Below are 26,809 nucleotides of genomic sequence, written 5' to 3' on the forward strand. Positions count from 1 at the left end.
CTAAGGAGACTTTCCCCCTCCGCCTTTTCCTTGCGCGGTGTCTGCTGGGATTTCTCAGCCATTCTCTTGCTGAAGGAAGCTCTGGCGGCGACCAGTTCGCGGGTGAAACGAGGCATGGTGGGAATTGTAGTTGCAGTTAGTATAACCCGCTGCGTATAGCGAAGGGGAATTCTAAGCAAGAAAAGACTACGTTTCCCAGCCGCCAAGTCACTGTTGGGGAGAGAAGGAGCATTGTGGGGGGAAGAAGAGATTCGGACGGATAGTCTCCGGCCCGGAGCAAAGAGTAGCGGTTTGGTCGGCTGGGGACGAAAGACTGAGCTCGAGAGAAATGGCGGTTGATAAAGAGCTGCTGGAGCTGGACTTGTACGCGCTGCTGGGAGTCGGCGAGAAGGCGGCGGACAAGGAGGTCAGGAAGGCACTGGGGTGAAGGGGTGGGCAGTGGGGAACCCTCGTAGCACCGCTCCAGAGAAGGGAGAGGCGGCTGGGGGAGCGGCACTGCTGCTGGGAACGAGGGTCGAGCTTTAGGCGGCTGAAACTTCCTGAAGGCCTCGTTGTCTCACAGGCCATAAATACTAAAAAATGAAGTAGTAGTAGTTCTTATAATAATATAGGGGGCCATCAGTAGACGCGCCTCGTGACAGGTCCCTCAAATGACTACATTCAGATGCTCAGTGTCTTTAGACTGTAACCCTAAGCACAGTTACTAGGGCAATCTTCCCTAACCTGGTGCTCTCTAGATGTGTTGGACTGCAACTCCCATAATCTCCAGACAGCAATGACCAGGAATTATGGTAGTTGCAGTCTGGCACATCTGAAGAGCACCACGATGGGGAAGGTTGTACTAGGGAGTAGTTGCCATTGGACTCAGTGGGGCTGACTTATGAATAAATATGCTTAGGGTGGCACGATAAATGTGAGATATGCCAAGGCTCATACCTGCATGAAAGTCATGTGCTTTGCTATATTGCTGCTCATTGTTCTTATATTTATTTATTACATTTATATACCGCCCCCATAGCTAGAGCTTTCTGGGCGGTTTACAGAAATTCTAAAATGAGATAAAAACAAGTATACAAAATTTAAAATTCTAAAACACAGAATATACACGAAGCATTAAAAACCATTAAAATAAACATATGGGTGATTAAGATGTGCTGCCATATGCCTGGGCAAATATATGTGTCTTTAAAAGCTGCCTTGAGCGCCAGTTTTGATAGAAAGGTGGGGAACAAATTAAATAAATAAATAAGACTTCCAAATGTTTTGTCCTGATTCGTTTTGTCCAGTATTCTGTCACACTAAAGGGTGAGCAAGAAACCAGGATAAAGCTGTGCAGAGAAGAATGGACTTGAATTTGAATATTAGTGGGTAGCCCTCCCCACTCCTGTGTTGTCCAAGAGTAAATCCCTTTATTTTCTCATAAATAAATAAATGGTTGCCACATATTCTTATGGGATACAAAGCACTGTATTTATGGGTACTGTTTTGGTGACTGCAAAACCAACCCAGATTTCACTGGCAAAAGACATGGGAATTGACTTTCTCAGCTTGGTGGCCTCTAGAGGCTTTGGACTTCAACTCCCACCAGCCACAGCTAGAATAGTCAATAGTTAGCAATCCTGGGAGTTGTAACCCCAAAGTTCTAGAGGGCACCACGTTGGGAAATGTGACATAAGGGCTGTGCTGGATTAGACCAAAGGTTTATCTAGTACAGCATACTGGTCTCATAGTGGCCAACCAGATGCCTACAGAAGCCAACGAACAGGGAATGTTTACATGAGCATCCTTTCACTTTTGCTCCTCAGACACTGATGCTGAGAGGCACACTGCCTCTGATACTGGAGGTAATATATAGCCAGCATGACTAATAGCCGTTGATCATGATGTTCTCATGCCATTTCTTGATCAAAATCCCACTCACCCCAAGCAGCCCCCAGCACAAAACATACAGGCACCCTAAGGTCCCAGTTTATCTCACCTAATAGGAACTCCTTAACCTATGGGCTCCCACGAAATGTGGCTTAGAACTCAGCCTGCCTCGCCATCATCAGTCTTCACTAATCTGAATATGTCTGGGATCCTTCACTGAATACTGCCTCCCCTCTTCCTGCCACCCCCACATAATGGCTGTCTGTGCCTGCAGGAGTCTCCAATCCTGTGCTCCCCATTCATCCTGGAAAGCCAGGCTTTCCCAATGGCAGCCAGGCAGCACCACTGGATCCCCCTGTCCCATGCTAGGTAACAGAATGCCGGAGATTGGCACAAAGACTTTGGGAGTGCATCTAGTTCCCCTACCATCCAGTCCTTCTTCTCCTCCTCTGCGCATTTCTCTTTCCTTGCTCTGGCATGAGAATAGGATGGCGCAGACAGCAGGGCTCATGGAGCCCGCATGAGAAAGCCTGGTGGGCTGGCAGGCAGAATGGGCACAGCTGCCAGAGCAGCACTGTGGGCCACATGAAATTTGATTATAGCCCAAAGGGATCCCATCCCAGCTTTAGATGTTTTGTTTGCGCTGGTCTAGCCTAGTGATGAGAAGTCCCTTGTTTTTATCACACCTTTCCCATTAACTTGCTGTATCTTCTTAGGTAAGCCACTTTGTCACAGCTTCATCTTATCTATTGCAAAATAATAATAATAATGATGATGATGATGCCCTATTTTTCATGGACTGTTCTGTGGCAAGTTTATTAAGTAAGTCCACAAAAGTTACTAGCCTAACTTTTTTTTTTTACTACCTAGTTTGTCCACATATACCTATTTTTGTCATTTAAAAAAATGAACCAGTTTTTGTAAAGCTTTCCTACCTGGTTGTTTGGAGTCAATTTTTACTAGCTGCAGGCAACCACTCAAGTAGCTTTTTTGAAAGTATATTATAATGATTTCGAAGATAGTGTATATGGAGTTGGTACCCCACCCACCCCAGATGCTTTAGATTATAACGCCCGTCTGCTCCAGCTAGCATGTTGATCATATATTCTAATGGATGCTTGTAGTCCACTAGATGGTGCTCAAATTCCAGAAGCTTTTAGGCAATGTATTTTAGAGTTGTTTTAACTTGCCATCTCAGAATAAGATCCTGCTTTAGTTTTATTTATTTTTTACAAACAGTAGTTTTTCCTAATCAAGGGTATTAATATTCATACAATGACTTAAAGTTATATATAAAATATATCAGTCTCTGTAATCACAGAATTGTAAAGCTGGAATTCATGTGAAAAAGCAGTCTCATCCAGCTGCCCGTACAGAGAGAAGATTCTACATCTTAACACAGGGGCAGGGAACCTCAGGCCTGGAGGCCAAATCTAGCCCTCTAGGATTCCCCAAATGGACACCCCACCTTCCCCTAGTCCCACTGACCAATTGTTTGGTAGTTTCTTGCTTTCCGTGCTGTTTTTTCCCCATTCTAAGATGCCTCTCTTAGTTATTGGCAGTAAGAGCTTTAAGGTAAAATAGTCTGGTTTTTTTTTTTATTTGGCTCTATTCTCTTTGACTTTGGCCCCGCCGACTGCTGGAATGCAGAGCCCCCTCCCCCGAGAGCTTTTCCAAAATGGAATTTGGCCCTGGGGATGAAACAGTTTCCCAGAGAGCCCTAATTGGCTGCATCTCCCCATTACATGTTCACTGCATGTTTAGGGACACAGGTGTGCCTTCCATGCTTTTCATGTTTACCATGTGAAACACCAGTGCAGTGTAGTGCAAAATGTGAAGTGATCTGCAAGGTTGAAGTCATATACTTGCCTGTGCTTAGAAGTGAAAACCTACCTAGCTGCATACTGAGAGATGCATTCGTTCTACTGCAGTGTGAAATGCACTGTTGCAAGGAAGTTGGATATTGGCAGAACTTCGGTGCTTTATTATTGTCATCTGTGTGGTGATGGTGTATTTGGGCAGATACTCTTTAGCGACAGAATAAAACTTACAAATGTGTACTGGTTTTTAAATCCATTTATATTTACTTTCAGTTGGTTGATGTTTTCAGTTGTAAATTACTTGGAATATTTTCTCTGTCTACTGATTACATCGTTCATTGTACTTTTTATTATTGTTATTGCTGTGTCTCTTACAGATTAAGAAAGCCTACAGACAGAAGGCCCTGACCTGCCATCCAGATAAAAATCCAGACAATCCCAAAGCAGGTAGGGACAATCTTTGTGGAAACTGTGTACCTTTCCATATTATATTGTCCCCCATGTAGTCACCAGGAGTGACTAGGTTTCTCCAGAATTGCATCTGTTGGTGATAGATGGGATTTTTTTGCATTTCAATTTCTGTGTATTTCTACAAAAGCAGTTATGAAGTACCTCCACCCCCTGCACCCATATGGACTGTCTAGATGCTGACTTCCACCACTGAAGCTCTTGTCTTTGGCCTTCTGTTAAGAACTATCAGTTTGGTACACATAAAGGACGGGGCCTTTTCAGTGGTGGCCCCACATCTTTGGAACTCCTTCCCCCAGGAAGTACATATGTCCCTCTCGTGATGACTTTTAAGCAGAGTTTAAATAATGTGTGCTTGCTTTTTTATTGATCAGTTTATGCTGACTTTGTTTTTAATTGCTTGTTTTAATTGCTTGTTTTTAAAGTTTGAATTGTTTGATATATTCTAGTATTTTAGTTGTAAGCTACCTTGAGAATGTTATACCCCCATGGTGAGGTATATTAAATAAAGTAACGTGATCCAGGAATCTTTTATATTCTGGAGAGGGCTGAAATTAATTTTTTTTAAAGCCCTGGGATACTTTCTTGAGATAAGCAAATGTACTTTTCTCCAGAATATAAAAATAGATGGAATTCACTTTAAGTTCACAATAATTTTTGAAGAACTTGAGATAGTATCAAAAGGAGTGTGGCTAACCAACCATGGGATTACTGTCCTGAATGATCTGGAAACTAAGAAATGAGGATTAGCAGTTTATTTACAGTAAAGACCAAACTGTATTTTAAATGGGGGAAGTGTAAGTTCTAGATCCTTATAGTGGGAGGGTTAGCTTTCAGATGTTATAGGGAGCTTTGTCCCATTCTATGAAATATTTTACCCAGTTACATATGCAAGAATTCTATGAATTTTCCTATGCTATTGTTCAAATGTTTTCATTTTCTATTCCCTAGCTGAGCTCTTCCATCAGTTGTCTCAAGCATTGGCAGTCCTAACAGATGCAGCAGCAAGGGTGAGTTGTCTGTACGCTGCCCTGAGATCTTATTGATATAGGGCGGAATATAAATGTTTTAAATAAATAAATTGTCTAATCCTGTGTCATAACTGCACGCATTTTCTGCTTAAGAGTGGACTTAACCATGATGGTTAAGCGTTTTGAGCTTAGTGTGTCATGTGAACCATTCCTAACTATGGTCGCTACATAACCATGGTTAGCGGCCTAACCATGCATTAGTGTATTATCTGAACAGGCCCATTGTGGAACGAATGTCATCAAAAGGCATACTTATTCTTAGTTTTAGAAACTTTTTTCAAAATAACAGTAACTAGGAAGTGGGCCTTTCAACATAGCAGAAGATGAACGAGGCAATACCATTCAATACAGAAAAGATGTCCTGTCAAGCTAAATTCCAAATGTCTTGTGCTCATTGATTTGAACTGAAATTTTCACTCTTCCTTAGATGAGATTTTTAAACCAAAAATATGTTTAGGGTGGTTTGACTAGATAAGTTAAAAGAGATCTGAAATAAAATGTTCACTTCTTTGTATCCCGTCTCTGTCCTCCCAAGTTAGGTGTTCCAATCATAAACTATGTGTTACGTAACAACCTTAGTGAAACCTGTTTAGGTTGTTAAATGTGTTTAAGGCTTTGTAAACCTTAGTCGTTACACAGTCCACAGAAGATATTATGGTTGGTGGATGAGACCCTGGACATATCTCTTTTGATCGTAAGAGAACAGTGTTATACAGAACTATGGATCTTGTACATAGCAATTGCTATAGTTCAGAGCCTCTCTAAATCAGGTACAGGTTTCTACAGAGGGCAGTGTAATATATTTGTTAAATTTGGAAAAGTTTAAGCTATTTTATTCTTGCCCAAGAGCTCTGCATGATACTTTGTGAGCCCCTCAGCTCTAACCAGTCCCTGCATATTTCTAAATTAGTGGTGGCATGGGATGGAAGACTTTATGATCAAATACTAGGTTCTAAGTTAAGCTGGGTTCAACAAATTTCCTGTTAGTAAACAATACTTTGTATGACAAATTATAGGTTGGAACCCCAAATTGGAGAACTATATGTGCATTTGCTGCTGAAGAAACAAACTGCATGTTTAGCGGATTGCCTCTTTAGCAGTGGGAACTACTATGGCAAAAAAACAGCAAGCTGGGTTCTTGAATTTCTCCACAATATCTGCATATCCATTCTTTGGATCCCAGTTATAATCAGTACTCTAAGCAGAACTAGATCTTTGCTGTCAACAGGTTTGGTGACATAATTATTCAGCATCACTCAGGCCATGGCCTTCCTCTAATGATAGCATTAAACTGGGCCAGAGATCTAAAACTGACTTTATTGGTGACTTTATTGGTACTTGGAAATAACGGTCAACCATTTTTGTTGTTTTTATGTTCAGTTTACAAAGTATTTTTTACAATTCTTCCTTCATTTTTCATTTACTGGACCACGTCCCCCTCCTCCTCTTTTTGGTCTTTATCAGTGATAGATATTGAAATGTTTAGGATTATCAAAAATATACATTAATGTCTCCTTAAAACCTAACAGATCTGCATTGCTTAATGTAAGTATTTTTTAGATATGTGATTGCTACACTTTCTTTCAATGTATTCTTTCTTCTTGTCCTATTATTATTTCTACAGGCGGCATATGATAGAGTAAGGAAAGCCAAAAAACAGGCAGCAGAAAGAACTCAGAAACTTGATGAAAGGAGGAAAAAAGTCAAGCTTGGTATGTAAATCTAAAATATCTCTTTCATGTAGGGACATTGGGCATTGTTTATTTGGACTTCCAAAAGGCTTTTGATAAAGTCCCTCACCAAAGATTCCTGAACAAATTTAGCAGTCATGGAATAAGAGGAGAGGTCTTCTTATGGATCAGTAATTGGTTAAAGAGCAGAAAGCAGAGAATAGGAATAAATGGTAAATTCTCCCAATGGAGGGAAGTAAATAGTGGGGTCTCTCCAAGCTGGGAGAGCGGGCATCCAAATGGCAGATGCGGTTCAATGTAAGCAAGTGAAAGGTGATGCACGTTGGGGCAAAAAAAAATCAACTTCAAGTATAGTCTAATGGGATCTGAGCTGGCAGTGACAGAACAAGAAAGAGATCTTGGGATTGTGGTAGACAGCTCAATAAAAATGACAACCCAGTGTGCGGCCACTGTAAAGAAGGCAAACTCCATGTTAGGCATTTTAAGAATAGGAATTGAGAATAAAACAGCCAGTATCATTTTTCCTTTACACAAAGCTATGGTGTGACCTCACTTAGATAGTGTGTACAATTTTGGTCACCACGCCAAAAAAATATAGAGCTGGAAAAAGTGCAGAAAAGGACAACTAAAATGATTAAGGGGCTGGAGCATCTGCCCTGTGAGGGAAGGTTACAACAGCTGGGATTGTTTAGCTTGGAAAAACGGAGGCTAAGGGGAGTCCAGATGGGGGTGTACAAAATTATGCATCATGTGGAGAATGTGGATAGGGAGACATTTTTCTCCCTCTCCCATAATACTAGAACCCGGGGTCATCCCATGAAGTTGATTGGTTGGAGATTCAGGACAAATAAAAGGAAGTACTTCCTCACACAGCGCATAGATAAATTATGGAATTCACTACCACAAGATGTAGTGATGGCCACCAATTTGGATGGCTTTACAAGGGGTGGGTAAATTCCTGGAGGAGAAGGCTATCAATGCCTTCTAGCCTTAATGGTTATGTGGTATCTCCAGTATCAGAGGCAGTAAGCTTGTGTGCACCAGTTGCTGGGGGCCATGGGTGATAGGGTCCTGTTGCACCGTATCTTGCTTTGTTGGTCCCTGATCGACAGCTGGTTGGCCACTATATGAACAGAGTGCTGGACTAGATGGACCTTTGGTCTGTTCCAGCATAGCACTTCTTATGTTCTTAGCTGTTACCTAGTGGTGCAGTAGCTGCCATTAAATACATATGCAATAAGCAAAGTTTTATCCTGTTCCTGTTTTGTTGACTTCGTTACAGATCTTGAAGCCCGGGAAAAAGAAGCCCAGTCCCAAGTTAGCAAGGAGGAAGAGATCCAGATAACTAGGACATTAGAGCAAGAGGTAAGGATAGCATTTCAAACAAAATGTTATTTTGTGGATGTGGGCGTTCACACCACACAGCCATATTGAATTGGAGAGATCTAGCAAATAGAAAGATATGAAATAAATTATGCTGGGATCCTGTAGGAAGAGGGGTGTCTGAATTTAGGGCTTCAGGGTGTGTGAACAGATAGCATAAAGGGGTTTATGTAAGTAAAGGTCATAGCTCAGTGGTAGAGTATGTGCATTAGAGAGCCTCTCCCAGACAGTATAGTTAATACTGAGCGTGATGAACCCTTTATCAGGTGGCTTCCTACGTTCTCATTCCACCCTTTAAAAAAGCTTTTCAGTTTGTTTTTTGCAGAATGTAGAGCTAGACAGGCCATTGGCCTGCTTCGTACATCTTTTTCTTACCTATAAGGTTAAAGGAGGGATTGTTTTAGAACAACCACTTTTCTTGACAATTTTTGCCTTCTGCATCTCTTCCCAGATCCTAAGGTTACGTGAAGAGGGATCCCGCCAGCTGGAGGAGCAACAAAGACTCATCCAGGAACAAATCCGACTTGAGAAAGATCCGCGAGTGCGAGGTAAGGCTAGGCAAGGTCAGAGTCTCTGACTGCTTTCTGTCTAGGCACTCTTCAGAATGCATCCTTGGGTGTTCAGAGCCAGTTTGCTTTTGTAGTTAATTGTACACTTCATAGAAAAAGAAAAAATACCTCTTTTTTCCACGGTCTCTGTAAAACTTTAGTGGCAGCATACTTTCTCTTATTCGTCAAATAAATGGTTAAAAAGCAGTCAAGTTGGGAGATTTACAGCATAATCCTATTCATGTCCACTCAGAAGTAAGTCCTTTTGAATTCAATAGGACTTACTCCTAGATAAGTGTTCACAGTTCTAGGATTGCAGCTCTTCTTCTCTTCTGGGCTGTGCCATTTATTTCCTATTTGTCCTCAGACATTTGATTTACTCTTCCTAAAGATGGGATTGAGTGGTGTTGCAGCACCAGCACTAATGACATTGCACTAGCATAAGCCAAAGTTAGCACAAAGGGCAAAACCAGTGAGTTGTTTCTGAAATTTGGTGCTGGCACAACATCATTAGTGCTGCAACACCATTGGATCATACCATTAATTTTTGTGTCCTTTATTTTTTGTTAATTTTTGTATTGAGGCTTAACTTACTGAAATTTTATCAAGAACTTTACAATATTGATTGTATTTTTTTCAGTACTGGTTGGCATATGGAATTAGTTTATTTGTCTTCAGTAGTCTTTCCATTTCTTCCCCCACCCCATTTAGCTTTTTCATTCTTACTGACAATAACACTTTACATCTGAAACTAATGAGAATAAATTTAAGACATCCTTTTTGATTTATAGTTGTCAGGATAATTGCCAACCGGGACCTTGGCCTGGTTCGCATGTATTGACAACCCAGTGTATGTGTTGAGTATAGGTTGTTGTTCAATTGTGGGTTTTGTTATTGCAAACCCTGCACTATGCTTTAACTCTGGGTTGTTAATTACAAACATCCCAGGAAGAGAAATCATGGTTTGTTGTTGGGTTGTGAAGTCTGGGTTGTTCATGGTTAAATCCCCATAGTTAAGCCATAGTGCAGGGTTTACACATAACAACACCCCACAATTCAATGACAACCCATACTGAACCTGTAGTCTGGGTTATTGTTATGTGTAAACCAGGTCCTTGTCTACACTACATACTTGCTGGGGAATGCTGAGAATTGTAGACTTTTTTCTGTCTAAACATGTATAGGATTGTGCCCTATAATTTTTTATTTAGTAAAAAAATGACGTAAGTGGTTTATCCTCAAAGTAGTTATCATTGTAGTTTTCATTTTCTTTTTCTTTTCTTCTTCGAGGCAAACAAGATGGGTTTGGAGAGGAGGGAAAAGGAACACCCAAGCTCAAAGTAAGACATTCCCAAAAATTTGAGCTATGAAGAGAGATGAACAACTAACTTATCATTCCATCAGTAGAAGCCACATGGATCGCTTCCAGCCTCCCAGAAAGCTGGACTGTCTCTGGCATCCTCGCTGCTTATTGGAATTGTCACTTACTTCACCTTAATGTGTCCTTGCACTTTAATCTAGAATCTAGGCACTAGGATGAAGGTAATTAGAAGTTTAGTCTCTGTGACTTGGGATATTGAGAGGTTGCCAGATGCTGCTTGATGTATGTAGTAATTTTCAGATGTTCTAAAATGTGAACTCTTCCTAATGCCTAGGGCTGCTTGTGTCGGTTCCTGTGGTGTGTAGACATTCCTTCTAGTATGTCTACAAATGTTGACATTTGAATCTGTTGCCTTTATAGTATCATAGATGTAAAACTAAATGGTACGTTCTGCTATATATTGCACCTGGTGCACTGAACTGCGTGAAACTAATTTGTAACTTTTCCCCATCAGCTACGATGGAAATGCAAGAAAGAAGATGAGACTAAAGGAGGCTACTCAAAAGAAGTTCTCCTGCAAATCCTACAAAAGGTCTTGTTCCAACATGCTCCTTCATCTCAGTTGGTTTTGCTTAACATTGGCCATATCCACATGAAACAGTAAGCCAGGATGCTGGCAAATCCTGGGTTATTGTAGTGCACACAACCTATTTGCTGCTGCTTGGTTTTGTCCTGCTAATATGTTGCCCGAACTTGAGTTTGTGGATTGTTCCCTTTACAAGTCAGGATTGTAAACCAGTGTTTGTTCTTGACTTATAAATCCTGGCTATTTAGGTTCAGACAGTACGCTGAACAAAACTGTTCTTGGTTTGTTTAACCAGTCGTGCTAGTAGGAGGACCAAGCAGGAGCAAACTGGGCACATGCACTAGCATACAGTTCATTTACACAGTAAGCCATTCCATACAAATATGGCCATTTTGTAAGAATAAGCAAAGAAGGGTGACGTTAATTTACTCATAAACAAATGAATGATCCTACCGTGGTCATTATAACTCCTTTCACTCCCTTTTGTTGGTAAAAGGAGAACAGCTGATATATACCTACAGTATGATTCCTAAATTGCTTTTGATGGAGTGGTTTAACTTGTGATCTCTTCCTTTGCTGAGGAAGTACAAATAGTCACAATCAATAGGCTGATTTTGATTGTCTAGGCCCTAGCTACTAGGGGTTTCTTCAGCTCTAGAGAGAAATTTCCAGTAATTTTTACTGGGAAATAGTTCAGAGCTGGGTTGAATGCTAACTTGACTCATCTCATCACTAGAGGTTATTGTTTATAAAGGGTTTTGCTGGAAGTGTATGATGCATGAATGTCTCTGAACATTTTTATAGCCTGTATTGCATTTCAGCCTTGTAATAAGCTCTGCTGAATTGATTGCTATAGTAACATCTCTAAAAATTCTGTGACTAACATTCTTAAATAATTCTGTGTGGAAAGATCTCAACATAAAATTATCACCAGTATTGTCCCTTATCCTGCTACAGTATTTTTGCCACATGTATTTATGGAGATTTCAGTAAGAGCTCTTGTGTTTTCACATTTTAGAACATGTTGTGTCATTCCTACATCTGTATTTGATTTTACCTTTCTTCTTGATTCTGACAGTATGGTGAGGTTCTGAATTTGCTGATCTCGAGCAAGAAGACTGGGAGTGCAGTTGTGGAATTTGCCACGGTGAAAGCTGCTGTAAGATTTTTTGACTTGGGAATTTCTCAATGCATCGTAATGGCTTTAGTAGGGCAAGAGCTATCCACCCATATTTATTGAAGAAGATCGCGTTATAATGTAAACAGTGATCCTGTGGGATTTTTTTTTTTTAGGACAACAGATTTTTATGGGGAAAAGATAACCTTTTATGGAAACGGGCCTATTGAATGCTCTATAGTACTGCCATCGAGAGCAGATCCTGTTTAGCAGTCAAACTGCTTCTTCCCTGAGCAGATTCAGCATACAGATGTGGAAGTTGCTGAAGCTTTAGCTGTTGCGTCACAAGTAGAAGCCCTTCTGTGATACTACTGTGGGCTCGTCCTCAGCGCTGGCATGGAAAGTGGAGCCAGTTCCCACTTCTGCTGCACTGCAAAGCATATAGGATTGGTGTCTGAGTAACTTCACCAAAGTAAAGTAAAAGTACTGTAGTGTAAGAATCCAAACTAAAGAATTTCTTTAGTTAAAGGGCATTAATGGGAATCCAATTCTTGTCAGGACAATGAGAAACAAAGTAATTATGATAAATACGTCTCCCATCTGATAATGACATGTAAAGGCCACTGCAGGGAGAATTACCAGTACATTCTAAAATGCTACTCCTGGATTAACCTGGGTTTTCTTATGCTAACTGGAAACTTTATTCTGTATTGTTGAGAGCTTTAGATGTGGCGAAAAATTACTGAAGCTGCAAAAGAATTTTCCATTTAGATCTTTTTAGGAAAGTCAGCTTTCCTTATATTAGTATGTGGTATGGCTTGCTTGCTTGCTTGAGGAATCTGTATTTGCTTTACTGGCACCCTCCAGTATATGAACATATATGAACATCATCTGGGAGGGGGTAGGGTGCAAGTTTAGATTAGAGGGTTTTCAGCTTTCCCATCTAGCACACCAATTTAATTCCTTGGCTTGTGGCTATTCCTCTGTTTTCTGAAGTTTGATTAGGGCAGTATGGATCAATGAAATGAAGGGGATTACAATGGTGGCTGTTTTTATTTGTTAGGAGATGGCAGTAAAGAATGAAGTTGGCTTGATAAACAATCCTCTAAAAATCAGCTGGTTAGAGGGTCAACCACAGGGCAGCACCATGTATGCTGATGGCACTATCCAGCCGCGAATATCCCAGGTAAGGGCAATGCCACCTGTTGTTGTTTTAATTATCTATTTTGACTCAGCATAGATGCAGCATGGGCTCTAGCAAAATGTTCCTATTGTTTTCCTTTGTATCTCTGTCCTGAAAGACATTCAGTAAGCCATTTATAAGTTTGCGTTATATGAATTTGTTCTAATTAAAGCAAGTATAAATCTGCCTTGATGATGGAGTTACTATAGACGTTCTGTGCTAGGAAGTTATCTGAGTTTTTGTTAGTTCATATGTGAGTGGGGTCAACCCTTTGCGATGTTTGTTTATATTAGGGTTAACTCACTTGAGGAAATACATGTGCAGTTGAATAAATGTGGGAAGAGATGTACATGGAGATTTCTTCAGAAAAGGAGGGTGGGGGAAGATAGTTTTTCCACAAAAGGGAAGGGTTCGTTATACTGATGAACTCATGGCTTTAGAGCAGTACGAGAGCAAAACCTCTTTCAGTCTGAGGGCCGAATTCCATTTTGGTGACGTTCTCGTGGGCTGCATTCCAGTGGTGGAAGGAGGCAAAAGAGTGGGGCTGAAATACCAGCGTATTGTAGCTCAAAGCTTTTACTACCAGTAACGGAGCCTTAGGAGAGACATTTTGAGGTTTAAGAATGAGGGGAGGCGGAAAGCTGTACAAAAGCCGGGAAACCACCAAATGATTGGTCAGCAGGGGAGAGGGACATGGCCGACTAGCGAACTGGAGGACCAGATTGGGATCCTGGGCCTGAGGTTCTGCACCCTTGCTGTAGAATATAGATTGTGCTCTTCAGTTTGTTGGGAAGTCTCAACATTTTTAAGGAAGCAATAAATTTGATGCACTCTTTGGCTATATAAAATAAACATCTGGGATATTCTCTTTGAAATCTGGTCCTTAAGAAATAGATCTTAATTATATCTTTGTCTGACTCCCAAATGGGCTGAGACTGAGGATGCCTTTGTAATGAGCATTTATGATGACAAGCTGTTCTACTGTTTCTAGGAGGAGAGCTATCCCTGTTCTATTGGTAGTAGAGAAATGGTTTTTTGTAGAGTTCAGAATGTGTCCTTAAATGCAGAGGCTTCCAGAGTTTCATTTATTTTGTATTTACAATCTGTCCTTTATGTTAGGGCAGTTGACTTTTAGTTATGAACAAAATCAAAGGGAATTAAAATGAAAAAGCCAATTAAAGATCTCACAAACCAAACAGGCTAGTTAAAGGGGAGCTGATGGATGTGGAACCTGATGCATGTGGGGCAATCGGGGAACTGGTAAACACAACTTTAAAATGTTGATCTTAACTATAACTGTCGAACAACAGTTCTTGTGCCTGTGTAAGGTAGGGAAGGTGTCCCCACCCCGGTCTATCCCCATTCTTTCCATGGCCTCTGCTGTTCATTCAGATATTAAAAACCAAAACCAAAAGAACTCTTGGCCACACAGCCTGGCCTCCTTTTCTCTGGCACGTGTCCTGGGTACTTCTTCCAATAGTGCGTAGGTGAGACGCTGTCGTGTACTTAATGAGAAGGTATTCTGGCAGCTTCTCAAGAGAGGCTGTTATTTGCATGTACTTTTATTTTGCTAGCAGGTTCCTTGGTGCTTAATTCCAAGTGGTAGTTCCTGAGAAACTGCCTCTCAATCTCCCTGAGGTTTTCTTTGAGGTTGGGCGGCTCCACCCAGGATATGCTTACAGCTCTCTGCGAAAGGTGGCTGTCTTGTCTTGACTCCACAGGGCCCTGTGTTTGTTTACAGCCACTGATAGTCTTGCCTGGAATGTGGTAGGATGCAGTCAGTGTTTGCACTGAACTGAATAGAACCCAGCAGAAATGTCAGGTTATTTGGGGCCAAGAGATGATTTCTTCCCTTCAGAGTCTAGATATCCCTGTCACAAGCAGTAGCCACATAAGTTGTTGGTGTTGAGTTCCTTGGTTAAGGACTGGAGAGAAACAGCGGTCTCCAGCAGAAGCTTTTGTTGGCATTTCGGCAGTAGAACGTTGGCTTCGCGTCTTGCTTCTTATGAAATCTCTGGCTTGTGACTGGGTTTATCTTGGCTTGTTTCCATCACAAATGCTTCTGACTGGGAGGCCATCATCTCTGCCTGCTGCACAGGATTATCTGAGCTTGAGGGGTAAAGAGAACGCTGGAAGCTGTGATTAAAGCCATAGCTCTTTGGAGGAGAGAGTGTTGCACTAATCTAAGAGAGGTCTTTCAGCAACCTATGAGTCTGTAGAGGTTAAACTGCTCTGTCCTGAGCTCCCAGCAGCAATTCAGTGAAATGCATTGCAGTTTAGACAATCTCATGCGTTCCAGTGGGTTTCAGGTAGAAAGGATAAAATGGGTACATCTTTCAGGCTGAAAGAGGGTAGAAGTCAATGCTCTTTGCAGGAGAAGTAATTTGTGCTGTAGCCAGCTGGCATAATATTCACAAGTTTGAGTTGTTTGCCTAAAATAATGAGATTGGTTTAAATCCTGAGGTACATTTGAAAACAAAAACATCTCTTGAATTCTGTGTCGTATCTTGGATATATACTAAGAAAGCTGAATTCAGCAACCCGTATAAAGTAAATGAAACAAATATTCATACTTTGCTCGTATTGTACAATACTGCAAACTTACAGCACCAACTGCAGTGAGGTCTCACAAGGCTTGAAAAAACCTTTTTAAACTACCTTCCTATATTTATGCAAAAATCCTGAAGTTGTGAAAAGATGTCTTCTGAGCCAGACATAGACTGTGGCCAGTGTGCTTTGCACCTTAGGCCCGTGACAGCTAAAGTTCCAGGAAAGCTAATGCAGTGATATGAAATTGTTTTCCTATTATTGTGCTGAGCCTGTGGTGATGTATCACCTCCTTCCTGTTTCTGTAGAATTACTCCTCTGTAACATCGTTGATTCCTTTACCCCCTTTCCACAGAACTTTTCTAAATTTCAGAGTTGACAGAACTTGAATCTGCATGCATGTAACACAATCTCTTCTTTCTCCTTTCCATTAATCTTTCTCCCTAGTCTTTATAAGCCACGTCCCTTGTCTATTACCTATTTCTTCGATTCTAAGACACACTTTTTTCCTCCTATAAACTTCTCTAAAAATGGGGTGCGTCTTAGAATCGTGGGTGAGTCTTAGGGTTTTTTTTTCTGTTGGTGGTACTGAAATTAGGGTGCGTCTTACAATCGATGGCGTCTTACAATTGAAGAAATACGGTACATCTTTGTATGTTAGTATCAACTCAGATTATCTCCTTATCTGTATCTTTTAAAACTAGGGAGACTCCTGAAGTTAAATTTTACTTCGGTGTTAATCTTAAACTTTCATCTGCCCTGGGGTTCTTTTTTTATATATAATCCTTTTCATGTCACTAAATATGCCCTCTAGCCTTCCAATGAATATCTGTTTGCCGCCCTATTCTTGAAATCTTCTAAAATCCTATGCCCCCTGGAAGGGAATGCTTTTCAGCCCTTCCTGGTGGGCTGACAGGTCCTGTCAGATTGGGGCATTCTGGGGCCAAATCGGGGGCGAGTGGATTATTATTATTATTATTATTTATTTATATAGCACCATCAATGTACATGGTGCTGTACAGCGTAAAACAGTAAATAGCAAGACCCTGCCGCATAGGCTTACATTCTGCAAGATCCTAAGCTCCCTTGTTCCCCAACACACTCCTCCACAGTCTCCTTCCCTTCTTATTGTTTACTACAACTTTATTAGATTGTAAGCCTATGCGGCAGGGTCTTGCTATTTACTGTGTTATCTGTACAGCACCATGTACATCGATGGTGCTATATAAATAAATAATAATAATAATAATGAAGCTAGCATCATTAATTATTTCAAAGGGGAGGGAAAGGGTTTATTTTTTTTTTTTAAAAAAAAGGCAAAGAAACCAATGAAAAACACTTCCCCACTTCCTTCTCTATCTGCTGGGAATTGGGAGTGCTCTAGATGTGATGGTGGCTCTACTGCAGATCTACACACACACACAGTCTCTGTACTAACAAAAATACATGTCTCCTGTTTTGACTATGCTGTCATCTTGTTGCATCTAGAAGGAAACATCCTGCGTGCCAATTAACCTGTTTGTTGGCATGCTCCCTGAGATATGTAATGCTGCACCTTCAATTGATTTTTCTGGGTTAGAAGGGTGAGAGAAGGACTCTTTTTACGAAGATAATTCAGATTAAGCAGGCATCCTTGTTAACCGTGAGACTGGCAGAAGAGGCATTCGCCTGGCACTAGCAACTGGACAAAATTGCTGTCACTTTTCTACGCATTTTTCTATGCTTGACGTGCTAGTTGAGATGTTGTGCTACTATATGTGGCTGTACGGCAGGGGAAGGCCACCAGGTGCCCTCCAGATGTTTTGAACTACAGCTATCATGAGCATGGCCAATGATCAGGGATTAAGGGAGTTGCTGTCCAAAACATCTGGAGGACACCAGGCTGCCTTTCCCTGCTGTAAAGTATAGGATGCCTTGCATTTCTGAAGGCTGTTTAACCATGCAATTAACCTGAGGAAATAAACCCTGCGTTCGCTCATAATGTTCAGCCAGAAGCTGAAGCAAGGGCAAGAGTCCCTGGTTAATTAAGAGCTCTCGGCATACTTCAGTTTTATGTTGATGGCACAGGTATGCAGAAGCGGGCGGCGTTCTGAATTCAGTGCAAACATTGGTTCTACTCGCATGTTAAAACAAGCATGCTGAAGCTGGCTGCTTTTATTTTAGAGAAAAAGCAGCTGCTGGACCTGAAGTGTTCCTAATTTGGATCAAGGCCTCATGCTGGTTTTCTCCTGAAAATGACACCAGCAGCTTGCATTTTGCTCCCTTAAGTGCTATTTACTGCATCTTTGGGGACTAGTAGCAGCAAAGAGGATTTTTAGCCAAAAAACACCAAAAAACAATACAAGGGCCCAATTGGAACCCATGGCTGCTGTTGCTCCAAAATAAAAGCAGCCAAATTAAGCATGCATTATCAACATTTTTAAAGCAATTAAAGGAATTAAAAGAATGAACAAGCAATTAAAAAAATAAAATAAACAAGCTAAAAGTTTGTGAACCACCCAGAGAGCTTCGGCTATTGGGCGGCATAAAAATCTAATAAATAAATAAATAAATAAATAAAAACAAACCAGAGCTCAGAGCCAAGCTTGAATGGTTCTAAAACAGAGGTGTTTTCGAAGGCTTTCCCACTTTATCAATTAAGCCTGCTTGTAGTTGGCCCTGAGATAGTGAGCAAGAGAGTATGTTTGGAAATCCCTCTACATCTGAGATGGGCCGCATACTAATTTCAAAAGCTCTCTGCGTGCGATCCGTTCAGACCTCTGGTAAGTGCAGACTGTCCCTTCCATGACATCCCACTGGGCAGGAAGGAAGAGTGAGGGAGAGAAAAACAGGTGGTGGGGAGAGAAAAGAGGCGACCCGTCCATTTTGGCCTCTGGCCCTGCCTTCAGCCTCGCCCATCACCAACATGTGGCCCTCGACAGAAAAAAGGTTCCCCACGTTTGCTCTACCTGTAAATAAGAGTATTTTATTCAGGATAGTAACTCTAAAGGTGCTTCCAGGCGGAGGGCTCCTAGCACTACTGATCAAAAGGCATTGTGGAACTATTCCAACTTTTTCTCCTTAACTGATTTTCTGTGGTAACGAAAGCAATGGAAGAGGTCTTGGGAAAACACAGGAGGGAAACACAAGTGGAAGAAGCCTTGTCTGGAAACACCTAAATCAGTAGCACCTGCATAGATAGCCCTGGAGGCCCTGGGTGATGTTGCTTGTGGAGTGTTTTAGGCTGCTGGGTCTTCAGTAGCTGCATTGCTCTTTCCTCAGTGCCCCTTTTCCACTCTTCCAGCAGTTGATGTATTTATTTATGTAATACATTTTTATACCGCCCAATAGCCGAAGCTCTCTGGGCGGTTCACAAAAATTAAAACCATAATAAAGCAACCAACAGTCTAAAAACACAAATACAAAATACAGTATAAAAAGCACAACCAGGATAAAACCACGCAGCAGAAATTGATATAAGATTAAAATACAGAATTAGAACAGTAAAATTTAAATTTAAGTTAAAATTAAGTGTTAAAATACTGAGAGAATAAAAAGGTCTTCAGCTGGCGACGAAAGCAGTACAGTGTAGGCGCCAGGCGGACCTCTCTGGGGAGCTCATTCCACAGCCGGGGTGCCACAGCGGAGAAAGCCCTCCTCCTAGTAGCCACCTGCCTCACTTCCTTTGGCAGGGGCTCACGGAGAAGGGCCCCTGTGGATGATCTTAAGGTCCGGGCAGGTACACATGGGAGGAGGCGTTCCTTCAAATAACCTGGCCCCAAACCGTTTAGGGCTTTGAATGTCAATACCAGTACTTTGAATTGGGCCCGGACCTGGACTGGCAGCCAATGAAGTTGTAAAAGGACTGGATAGATAGAGCTTTCTCCCATCACACTGTATTAGATAAATTCTTGCCAATGGAAAATAAAGGAGGTGCAAATGAAGAACAGTAAATACTTTTAATAAGGACTAAAATATACATTCTCTTTCACATTTTGCAATGGCTTATTCATATTGTAAAAGCTATTGTTACATAGTTTCTTTCCCCTATAATGAATAGTGAGTAAAACAACAATTGCTTGACGGTACAACTTTCCAATAGCTTCAGTATGTATGCCCATTAATTAGAATTAATGAGGGGAAATATATACTGACATAAAGGAAGATAATCTTCATATTAAATGTCTCCATTTCACTTATGCATAGTTCAAGGCTCTTGTCGTCTGTTTTTGAACTAGCCTCAGATACAGCTCTGGCTTTGGATACTAGGTATTTGTGATGTTTGCAATGCGATTCAAACAAAACCGAGTGTTCTTTATCCTATTGAGCCTTATGCGGCATGCCACAATCACTCACTCTTTTGCACATACACATTTGTTCCATTGTAGCCCAAATTAGCCAACTGTCTTGCCTGCCCATCAGAATGAGGTATCCATCAGAGTGGGAAAATTCTTAGACAAGTGAGATGAATGGAAGCAGTATTAGTAGTTTTCAACAGACGATGCAGTCATCCGCTAGAGTAGTGTAGCAGCTCAGTGAGAAAGGGTTTCCCACTTCTCTCCGTGAGAAAGGACAAGACACAGCTTGGGTTGTGTCCCAGTGAGGAACAGCCCATAGTCCAGTATGTTTCATTCCTCTATTTAAGTTAGAAGAGTAACTAATTTAGTAGTAAATTCTGTTTTCTGAGAGTCTGCAGAACATCATCAAGGAGTGAGGGTCCCAGATCCAGTGTGAAGGAAAAGAAGGAGTCTGATGGATCAGGAAGAGACTTACCATGCCAGGAGGTGGTTTCAGAAGGCCACCAGTCCATGGCTTGGTCCTTGCAAAGTAGGTTTGTTGGTGTTTGAGTGGCTTTATGGAGGTGGCGGGAAGAGCTTGGAAAAGAGATGTCTGTAGAGGGAGAATCTCTGTGGTTGATTATGTTGGGGCAGCTGGCGGTGTCCAGATACAGCCGAGGTGGTTTGGGTGGTGGCTGTGACTTGGTGGCCAGGTTTTGCTCACTCTGACATAATAAGTAGTCTGACTTCCCTTTCAAGTCTCTTAGGAGCTCCTGTTTGTTGTACGGTCCATTGGTGTCTAGTGATTGGCTGTTTTGATTCAAGACAATGACTTGGTTGCCCAGCTTCTTGTGCCTCCTGAAGGAGAGGCGTTTGAAGAAACCTGTGGACCTGATGGATCCTCTCCGCCAAGTGTCCATGGCGAGGGAAGCGGGAAAAAGCGGGTGGTTGCAAATGTCTCAGCGAAGTCCCAAGGCCTTGGACTCGAGCTAAATTCAGGCTCTCAGAGTCAGGGTCTGCTTCTTTCTTCTAGTTCCTGGAAGGGAAAAAAATAAAATAAACCCCAACAAGCTGGCTTCCTCAAAAAAGACATACTCACTTTTACCACTCCCTGGTAGGCAAGGGTTGCAGCAAAAAACGCCTTTCCTGCCAATCTTCCAAGCCAAGGAAGTATGGCTAGAATTGCAAAACTACCTGAACTATCAAGGTTTTAGAACCTTTGCCCTCAAAAGCCCCAATGTTTAGAAAGCACATCCAAAAAGCACTTCAGGTATTGTAATTTTAGAGTGAAGCATAACTTTGAGGGTGTAAACCAACCTTCCTCAACCTGATGTACTCTAGTTGTTTTGGACTTTAATTCCCATCAGCTCCAGCCAGCATGGCCAATGGTCAGGAATGCTGGGAACTGTAGTTCAAAACATTGTAGGATACTAAGTTGGGGAAGGCTAGAGTAAATAATGCGTGGCTAAAGTATTTGCAGTGGGGACCTGGGGTTTGATCTTCCCAGTTGGCTGAGATTCAGTAGAATGAGTCCTGGCTGTGCACAGGATGGGGTTTCCTCTTCTTATTCCCCTGCTACTTGACCTTCCATGCTTATGCAAAGGTTTTGGAAGCCTTGGTTCATGCAGCTAATTCACTGCTGATGTCTGGATAGAGTCTAGCTCTTTCCAATGTAGGGTTCTATTCTGCTTCTAGCGGCAACTTACTGACTGCTCCTCATCCTATGCCATAGCTGATTTTCTACTGCTCCACACCATCTTCCTAGCCACTCAGCTCTTCAGAGCACTTTTCCTGTACTCTGCCCTCCAATACAATTCCATCTCTGTAGTCCCCTTTTACACAATCCCTTTTTACAGCTCTTTTTTAACAAGTCCGTCTCTCTCTCTCCATCTCTATCACTCTCATATGCGCGCACACACAAGTTGCCCTTGTTTTCTACCTTGTTGCTCCTTATACCTGCGACAGCTTTGCCCTTTCTATTCATCACACCACTTCCCTTTTCTTTTTTCAGATCTCCCCTTACGACCAAATTCTCTGGCAAAGTCTTTCCTAACTTACCCTCCCCAGGCCTTGTCTCAGCTGATCAACATCTGCTTCCTCCTGACTTTCCCTACCCCACCTCCACTCTCAGTTATTATTTATTTAATTAATTGCATTTATATCCCACCTTTTTTCCTCCAAGGAACCTAAGGTCGCGTACATAATCCTCCTCCTCTCCATTTTATCACAGCAACCCTGTGAGGTAGGTTGGGCTGAGAGGCTGTGATTGTCCCAAAGTCACCCAGCAAGTTTCCATAGCTGAGTGGGGACTAGAACCCGGACCTCCCGACTCCCAGTCCAGCACTTTAGCCACTACACTATTGTCTCCTTCCCACCTTGTCCACCTAATACAGATTGTAAACAGTGGCATGACAGTTTAAATATATGTATTGTATTGGACTCACTCACGTCATTGGGTCCTACCTGTGGCAGATCTCCAGGTGTTCAGTAGTCAGGAATGCTGGGAATTGAAGTTCAAAACATCTGGAGATTGCCTTGCTACCCACTCAAGCTCTAGACCATCTTTTTATCTTTACCACAGAAAGGAATTATAGGGCCTGACTTCCAACATGGGCTGCCACACCAAGGTCAGTTGAAGGTCAGTGTAGGTATGTCACTGTGAACCTGTTCTAGAGCACAAAACAACATCAATATATATATATATATATATATATATATATATATATATATATTTGATATTCTTTCCCCCTTTTTTTCTTAAAGATGGTGTTTTATTTTTATCTTTTAATGTTCCCCTCTCCAGAATCTGCCTAGATGTGAAGTGGTGTATAAATGTTGTAAATAAATAATCACAGCCATAATCATAAAATATTCTATCTTCCACAGTGAAAAGGTCAATATCAGCCCCGCATTGTTAGTTCAGAGGGAGCCCCATTAGCAAAAAGATAATTTTGGAGGATTTGTAAACGAGATGGTTGCGGAGCTTAGCATTATAGACAATGAAATGTAGAGGTTCTACTTACTGTGAGATGGAGCAATAGGGAGGCAGCCAAGAGGGCAACGGTGAAAGAAACCCATCCAACGCAATGCACAGCATACCTGTGTGAGGGGATTCTTGCCTTGGCAGTTGTTAAAAGTCCACCGTATCTTTTCAACTCTCTTCCCCTAGAGCACCTTTCCTTCAGAGTTGCTCTCGATTCTCCTTCTCGCTCAGCCACTCATATGTTTTGCGGGTGGCAATTCCTTTGTGTGTGTTCTGTGCCAAGCCCTCGCTGACTCAATCACATCAGAAACTGGGATTTACCCTATTAGTTAATTGCTAAGGTTGCAGGAAGTAGGTGTGTAGTACTGTGAAGCATCAGCCCACATACAGTGCCTGAGGAGGATCCAGGGCTTCTATGGAACATTTGAACCATTTCATTAATGCCGCTCTGCTGGCGGACAAGGAAGTATAATAGCACATAGTAAGGTTTAGTTCTGTCTGCCAAGCTCCAGATTTGAGGGCCTTGTGTATTTCTACCTATGCCTGGAAATGGAATTTCTCCCTGTAACTTTCAAACAAGAAGTGTTGAGTGATGAGACACAGAATCCAAGCACTCGTGACTCACATACAGGAACCTGGGCAACAGTGCAGGTGTTGGCCTAAGAATGGATTTATTTACTTCCGAAATGTATAAAGTACCCTTCATCCACAAGGGATCCCACACAGCATTAAAACAAATCCAATATAAAACCCATCCAGTTAAATATTAAAAGACACATATTGAAACAGGAACTTGTGAACCAGCAAGCCAAACCGAATCAATTCAGTTGAAAAATAAATTGCCATTTAAAATTCTAAAATGTTTAAATACTTGGGTAAAAAGAAAATGTTTAAATTAAGCCCCCTCCCCCAAGAAAACAAAGTTGGCACTAATTGTCTCTCCTTTGAGGGGAATTCCAAAAAATCGTAGGAGTTCTCATTGGACCAGATTTGTGTTGAAATGCTGTGGCTTAAATTGCGCTGACCTGTCCTTTGAACATTATTTCATCTTCTTTCTCATAGTATCAAAAGAGTGGAGAGGACTTTCATTTGGTCTCAATGTCTTCTCTCCCTACCTGGAACATTCTTTTGGCTATGGCCACCTACCTATTTTTAAAATCAATTCAATGTCTTTATCTGTAATAACAACTTAACAGCCTACTTTTTTACACAGTGTTTCTCCTCCTTTCCCCTCCTTCCTATTAGACATCTATAGAGTCTTGAAATAATATAGCCAGCCATCTGGATGTAAGGTGAACCTTAATTTTATCTCCTGTCCTAAGGCTATTTCCAGAAGAGCGTATGCAAAGAAGTTTGTTTAAATATCTTTATGAGAGCCAGTATGGTGCAGTAGCTAGGGCTGAGTTTAGGCCAGGGAGATGTAGCTTCAAATCCCCACTTAGTTAGGTAGCTCACTGTGTGATACTCACGCCTCATAGGGTTGATGTAAAAATGAAATATGTGTGCAGGAGGCTCTGTGTACATAAACCTAAACTTCTTGAAGCCAGGGTGGAACAAAAATGGAAACAGCAAATATGTTTCCTGTTTCTATAGTATAATAGGAAGTACTAATGCAATTTCTTAATTGCTCTAGGATCAAAATATTGTCCATTGCCTTAATGTTAACCTAGGCGTATCAGACCACTTTCATCCAGGCAAAACACCTATTGCAAATAATCATTTAGAGAGAAAAGTACAGGACATAGCCTATAAATGGCGTCACTTTTTACTGTACGTCAAGGAGTTTCTTGGGCCAACTAACATCCCATAAGATTTGGGTGGCTTTTAAAGGGGGTTAAATTCCTGTAGTAGAAGGCTATCAATGGTTACTAGTCCTGATAGCTATATGCTACGTCCAGTAGCAGAGGCAGTAAGCCTATGCACACCAGTTCGTGGGGAACATGGGCAGGAGGGTGCTGTTGCACTTACATCCTGCTTGTGGGTTCCTGGTCGACAGCTGGTTGGCCACTGTGTGAACAAAATGCTGGATTAGATGGACCCTTAGTCTGATCCAGCACGGTTCTTCTTATGTTCTTAAAATCACTGGAACCAGCATTCTTCAAATTGTGTGTTATTCTGTTGGTCAAGCTTCTCAGTTGTATGAATTCTATCATTAAACTTTATAGAATCATAGAATAGCAGAGCTGGAAGAGGCCTACAAGGCCATCGAGTCCAACCCCCTGCTCAATGCAGGAATCCACCCTAAAGCATCCCTGACAGATGGTTGTCCAGCTTCCTCTTGAATGCCTCTAGTGTGGGAGAGCCCACAACCTCCGTAGGTAACTGATTCCATTGTCGTACTTTCACAGAATCAGTGGGACAGTTCACAATCGCTTGCTCCCACTCCCTACTGAGAAACCCATGCTGCATTGATCCTCCCCTTTCCCCTGATGATGGTGGTTGCACAGGCCTGGTAAAGGTCTACAACCTGCTCTGTAGCCTAACAGTCATTGCCAGCACAGGTTCAAGCACACAGGAGTTGTGTGGTTGTTAGTTCTCTTTTCAGACATCTATTCCCTGTTAGCTATACTACCCATCCCACAGCTAAACCTGCTTCCTCCTCTTCTATGGGGCCCTCAGAGGACTTGTCAGACTTGAAAGTAAGCATATGGTCACTGGAAAAAGTCTTAATGTAAGAAGAAAGAAAAAAGTATCTATGTTGTGGATAAGTGGTCAGTATCCAACAGAGCCGCTCCACCTCCACTGGTTCCAATGCACTCATAGGATCCGCAGGCTTAGTGCTTCAAAAAAGTATCTATGTTGTGGATAAGTGGTCAGTATCCAACAGAGCCGCTCCACCTCCACTGGTTCCAATGCACTCATAGGATCCGCTGGCTTAGTGCTTCAAAAAATAACGCCAGAAACAAGCAGAACTGCTAGCTTGCAGTGGATCTTCCTTCTGTGAGCTCCACCGACCTGCCCTGTTCTGTTAGCGAGCATATCCTCTTGTTTTGGGTTATTTTTTGAACTGCAAAAGCTGTTGTATGAGCTTTGGGTCCCGTGAGTACACGGGCACAATAGGATAACTACCCATAGTTTCAGGAAACACAACTGTGCTTCTAACAAACTTCACTGTTCTCCAAAACAGCTTTGACCTTTGTAGAAAAAGCAGTGTAAAATATGTTGAATAAAGGTTTCAAAATGTAACAGGCTAGAATTTATTCCAGAGATCAAGATTGCTTGACAAAATGTGGATAATATTTATGGCCAATGTGATTAAGTGACCTTTAAAAACTTTTTTAAATGAACAGTAAATGATTTTAACACAGTAAATTGTAATTTACAACAGAAGATGCAGTTCCTATCACATTGCTGCTTAATGAACAGTAGATGCCTACTGTGCAATATTTGTTCTGCTTGCTTGTGTACTTCAGAAATGTCAGCTATTAAGTCTTTCCTTGGCAAGGAAAGTATCACATGAAGGACTTACCATGTTTACTGCCAGTAAACAGCGGTTAGTAATAAATGTCATGGCTGTCCTCCCTGATTCTGTATACTACTGTGAGAGGTATTCTTTCCTTGGGCCGTTGTGACGGGGGTTGATCTCTTTCAGTAGCATCAACACTTCTAAAAGAGCCAGTGAGGATTTCACTGATACTAATTGCTGACACTTTTCCCCATAGGGTTCGGTAGTCTCGGAGCGAGACTACGAAAGCCTTGTGATGATGCGGATGCGTCAAGCCGCTGAGAGACAGAAGCTAATTGAGCAAATGAAACGGGAAGATGAGGAAGAGTCTTGCACGTAGTAGTGGGAGAAATGATATTGTCTTGTCCTTTTGCTTACACTTCTTAAATTAAGTCAATAAATATTCTTTTTCAAAACAGCTCTAATTTTCTTGGGAAAATAAACTGATCATCCTGATCAAGGCCATAGATCTAGTCGGAGTCTATTTCAAGAATCTAGATGTCAGCAACTGGTGCCCACAGCGTCAACGTTAAAAGAAGTTAATGCCCTACCTGTTCACAA

General features: G+C 41.7%; 2 protein-coding genes across 3 annotated transcripts; one reads left to right on the plus strand and one right to left on the minus strand.

The window, feature by feature from the left end:
- Positions 1–106: 106 nt before the first annotated feature.
- Positions 107–26,664, plus strand: DNAJC17 (DnaJ heat shock protein family (Hsp40) member C17). Its single transcript, XM_063117713.1, has 11 exons — positions 107–406; positions 4,067–4,136; positions 5,109–5,167; positions 6,813–6,900; positions 8,162–8,244; positions 8,714–8,810; positions 10,101–10,150; positions 10,646–10,723; positions 11,796–11,876; positions 12,898–13,020; positions 26,466–26,664. Exons 1-11 carry the CDS (start codon positions 329–331, stop codon positions 26,586–26,588), a joined length of 930 nt encoding a protein of 309 aa, XP_062973783.1. The 5' UTR covers positions 107–328; the 3' UTR covers positions 26,589–26,664.
- On the minus strand, positions 19,484–23,621 carry C2H15orf62 (chromosome 2 C15orf62 homolog). 2 transcript variants are annotated; one of them, XM_063117715.1, is made up of 2 exons: positions 22,844–23,621; positions 19,484–20,849 (listed from the first exon to the last, which is right to left on the minus strand). In XM_063117715.1, exon 2 carries the CDS (start codon positions 20,738–20,740, stop codon positions 20,201–20,203), a length of 540 nt encoding a protein of 179 aa, XP_062973785.1. In that variant the 5' UTR covers positions 20,741–20,849; positions 22,844–23,621; the 3' UTR covers positions 19,484–20,200. The 2 variants fall into 2 exon arrangements, with proteins under 2 accessions (XP_062973785.1, XP_062973784.1); XM_063117714.1 differs by having other exon boundaries at positions 19,484–20,856; positions 22,844–23,047.
- Positions 26,665–26,809: the final 145 nt, after the last annotated feature.

This window comes from Elgaria multicarinata, chromosome 2 (assembly GCF_023053635.1).
Source record: "Elgaria multicarinata webbii isolate HBS135686 ecotype San Diego chromosome 2, rElgMul1.1.pri, whole genome shotgun sequence".
NCBI lineage: Eukaryota > Metazoa > Chordata > Lepidosauria > Squamata > Anguidae > Elgaria > Elgaria multicarinata.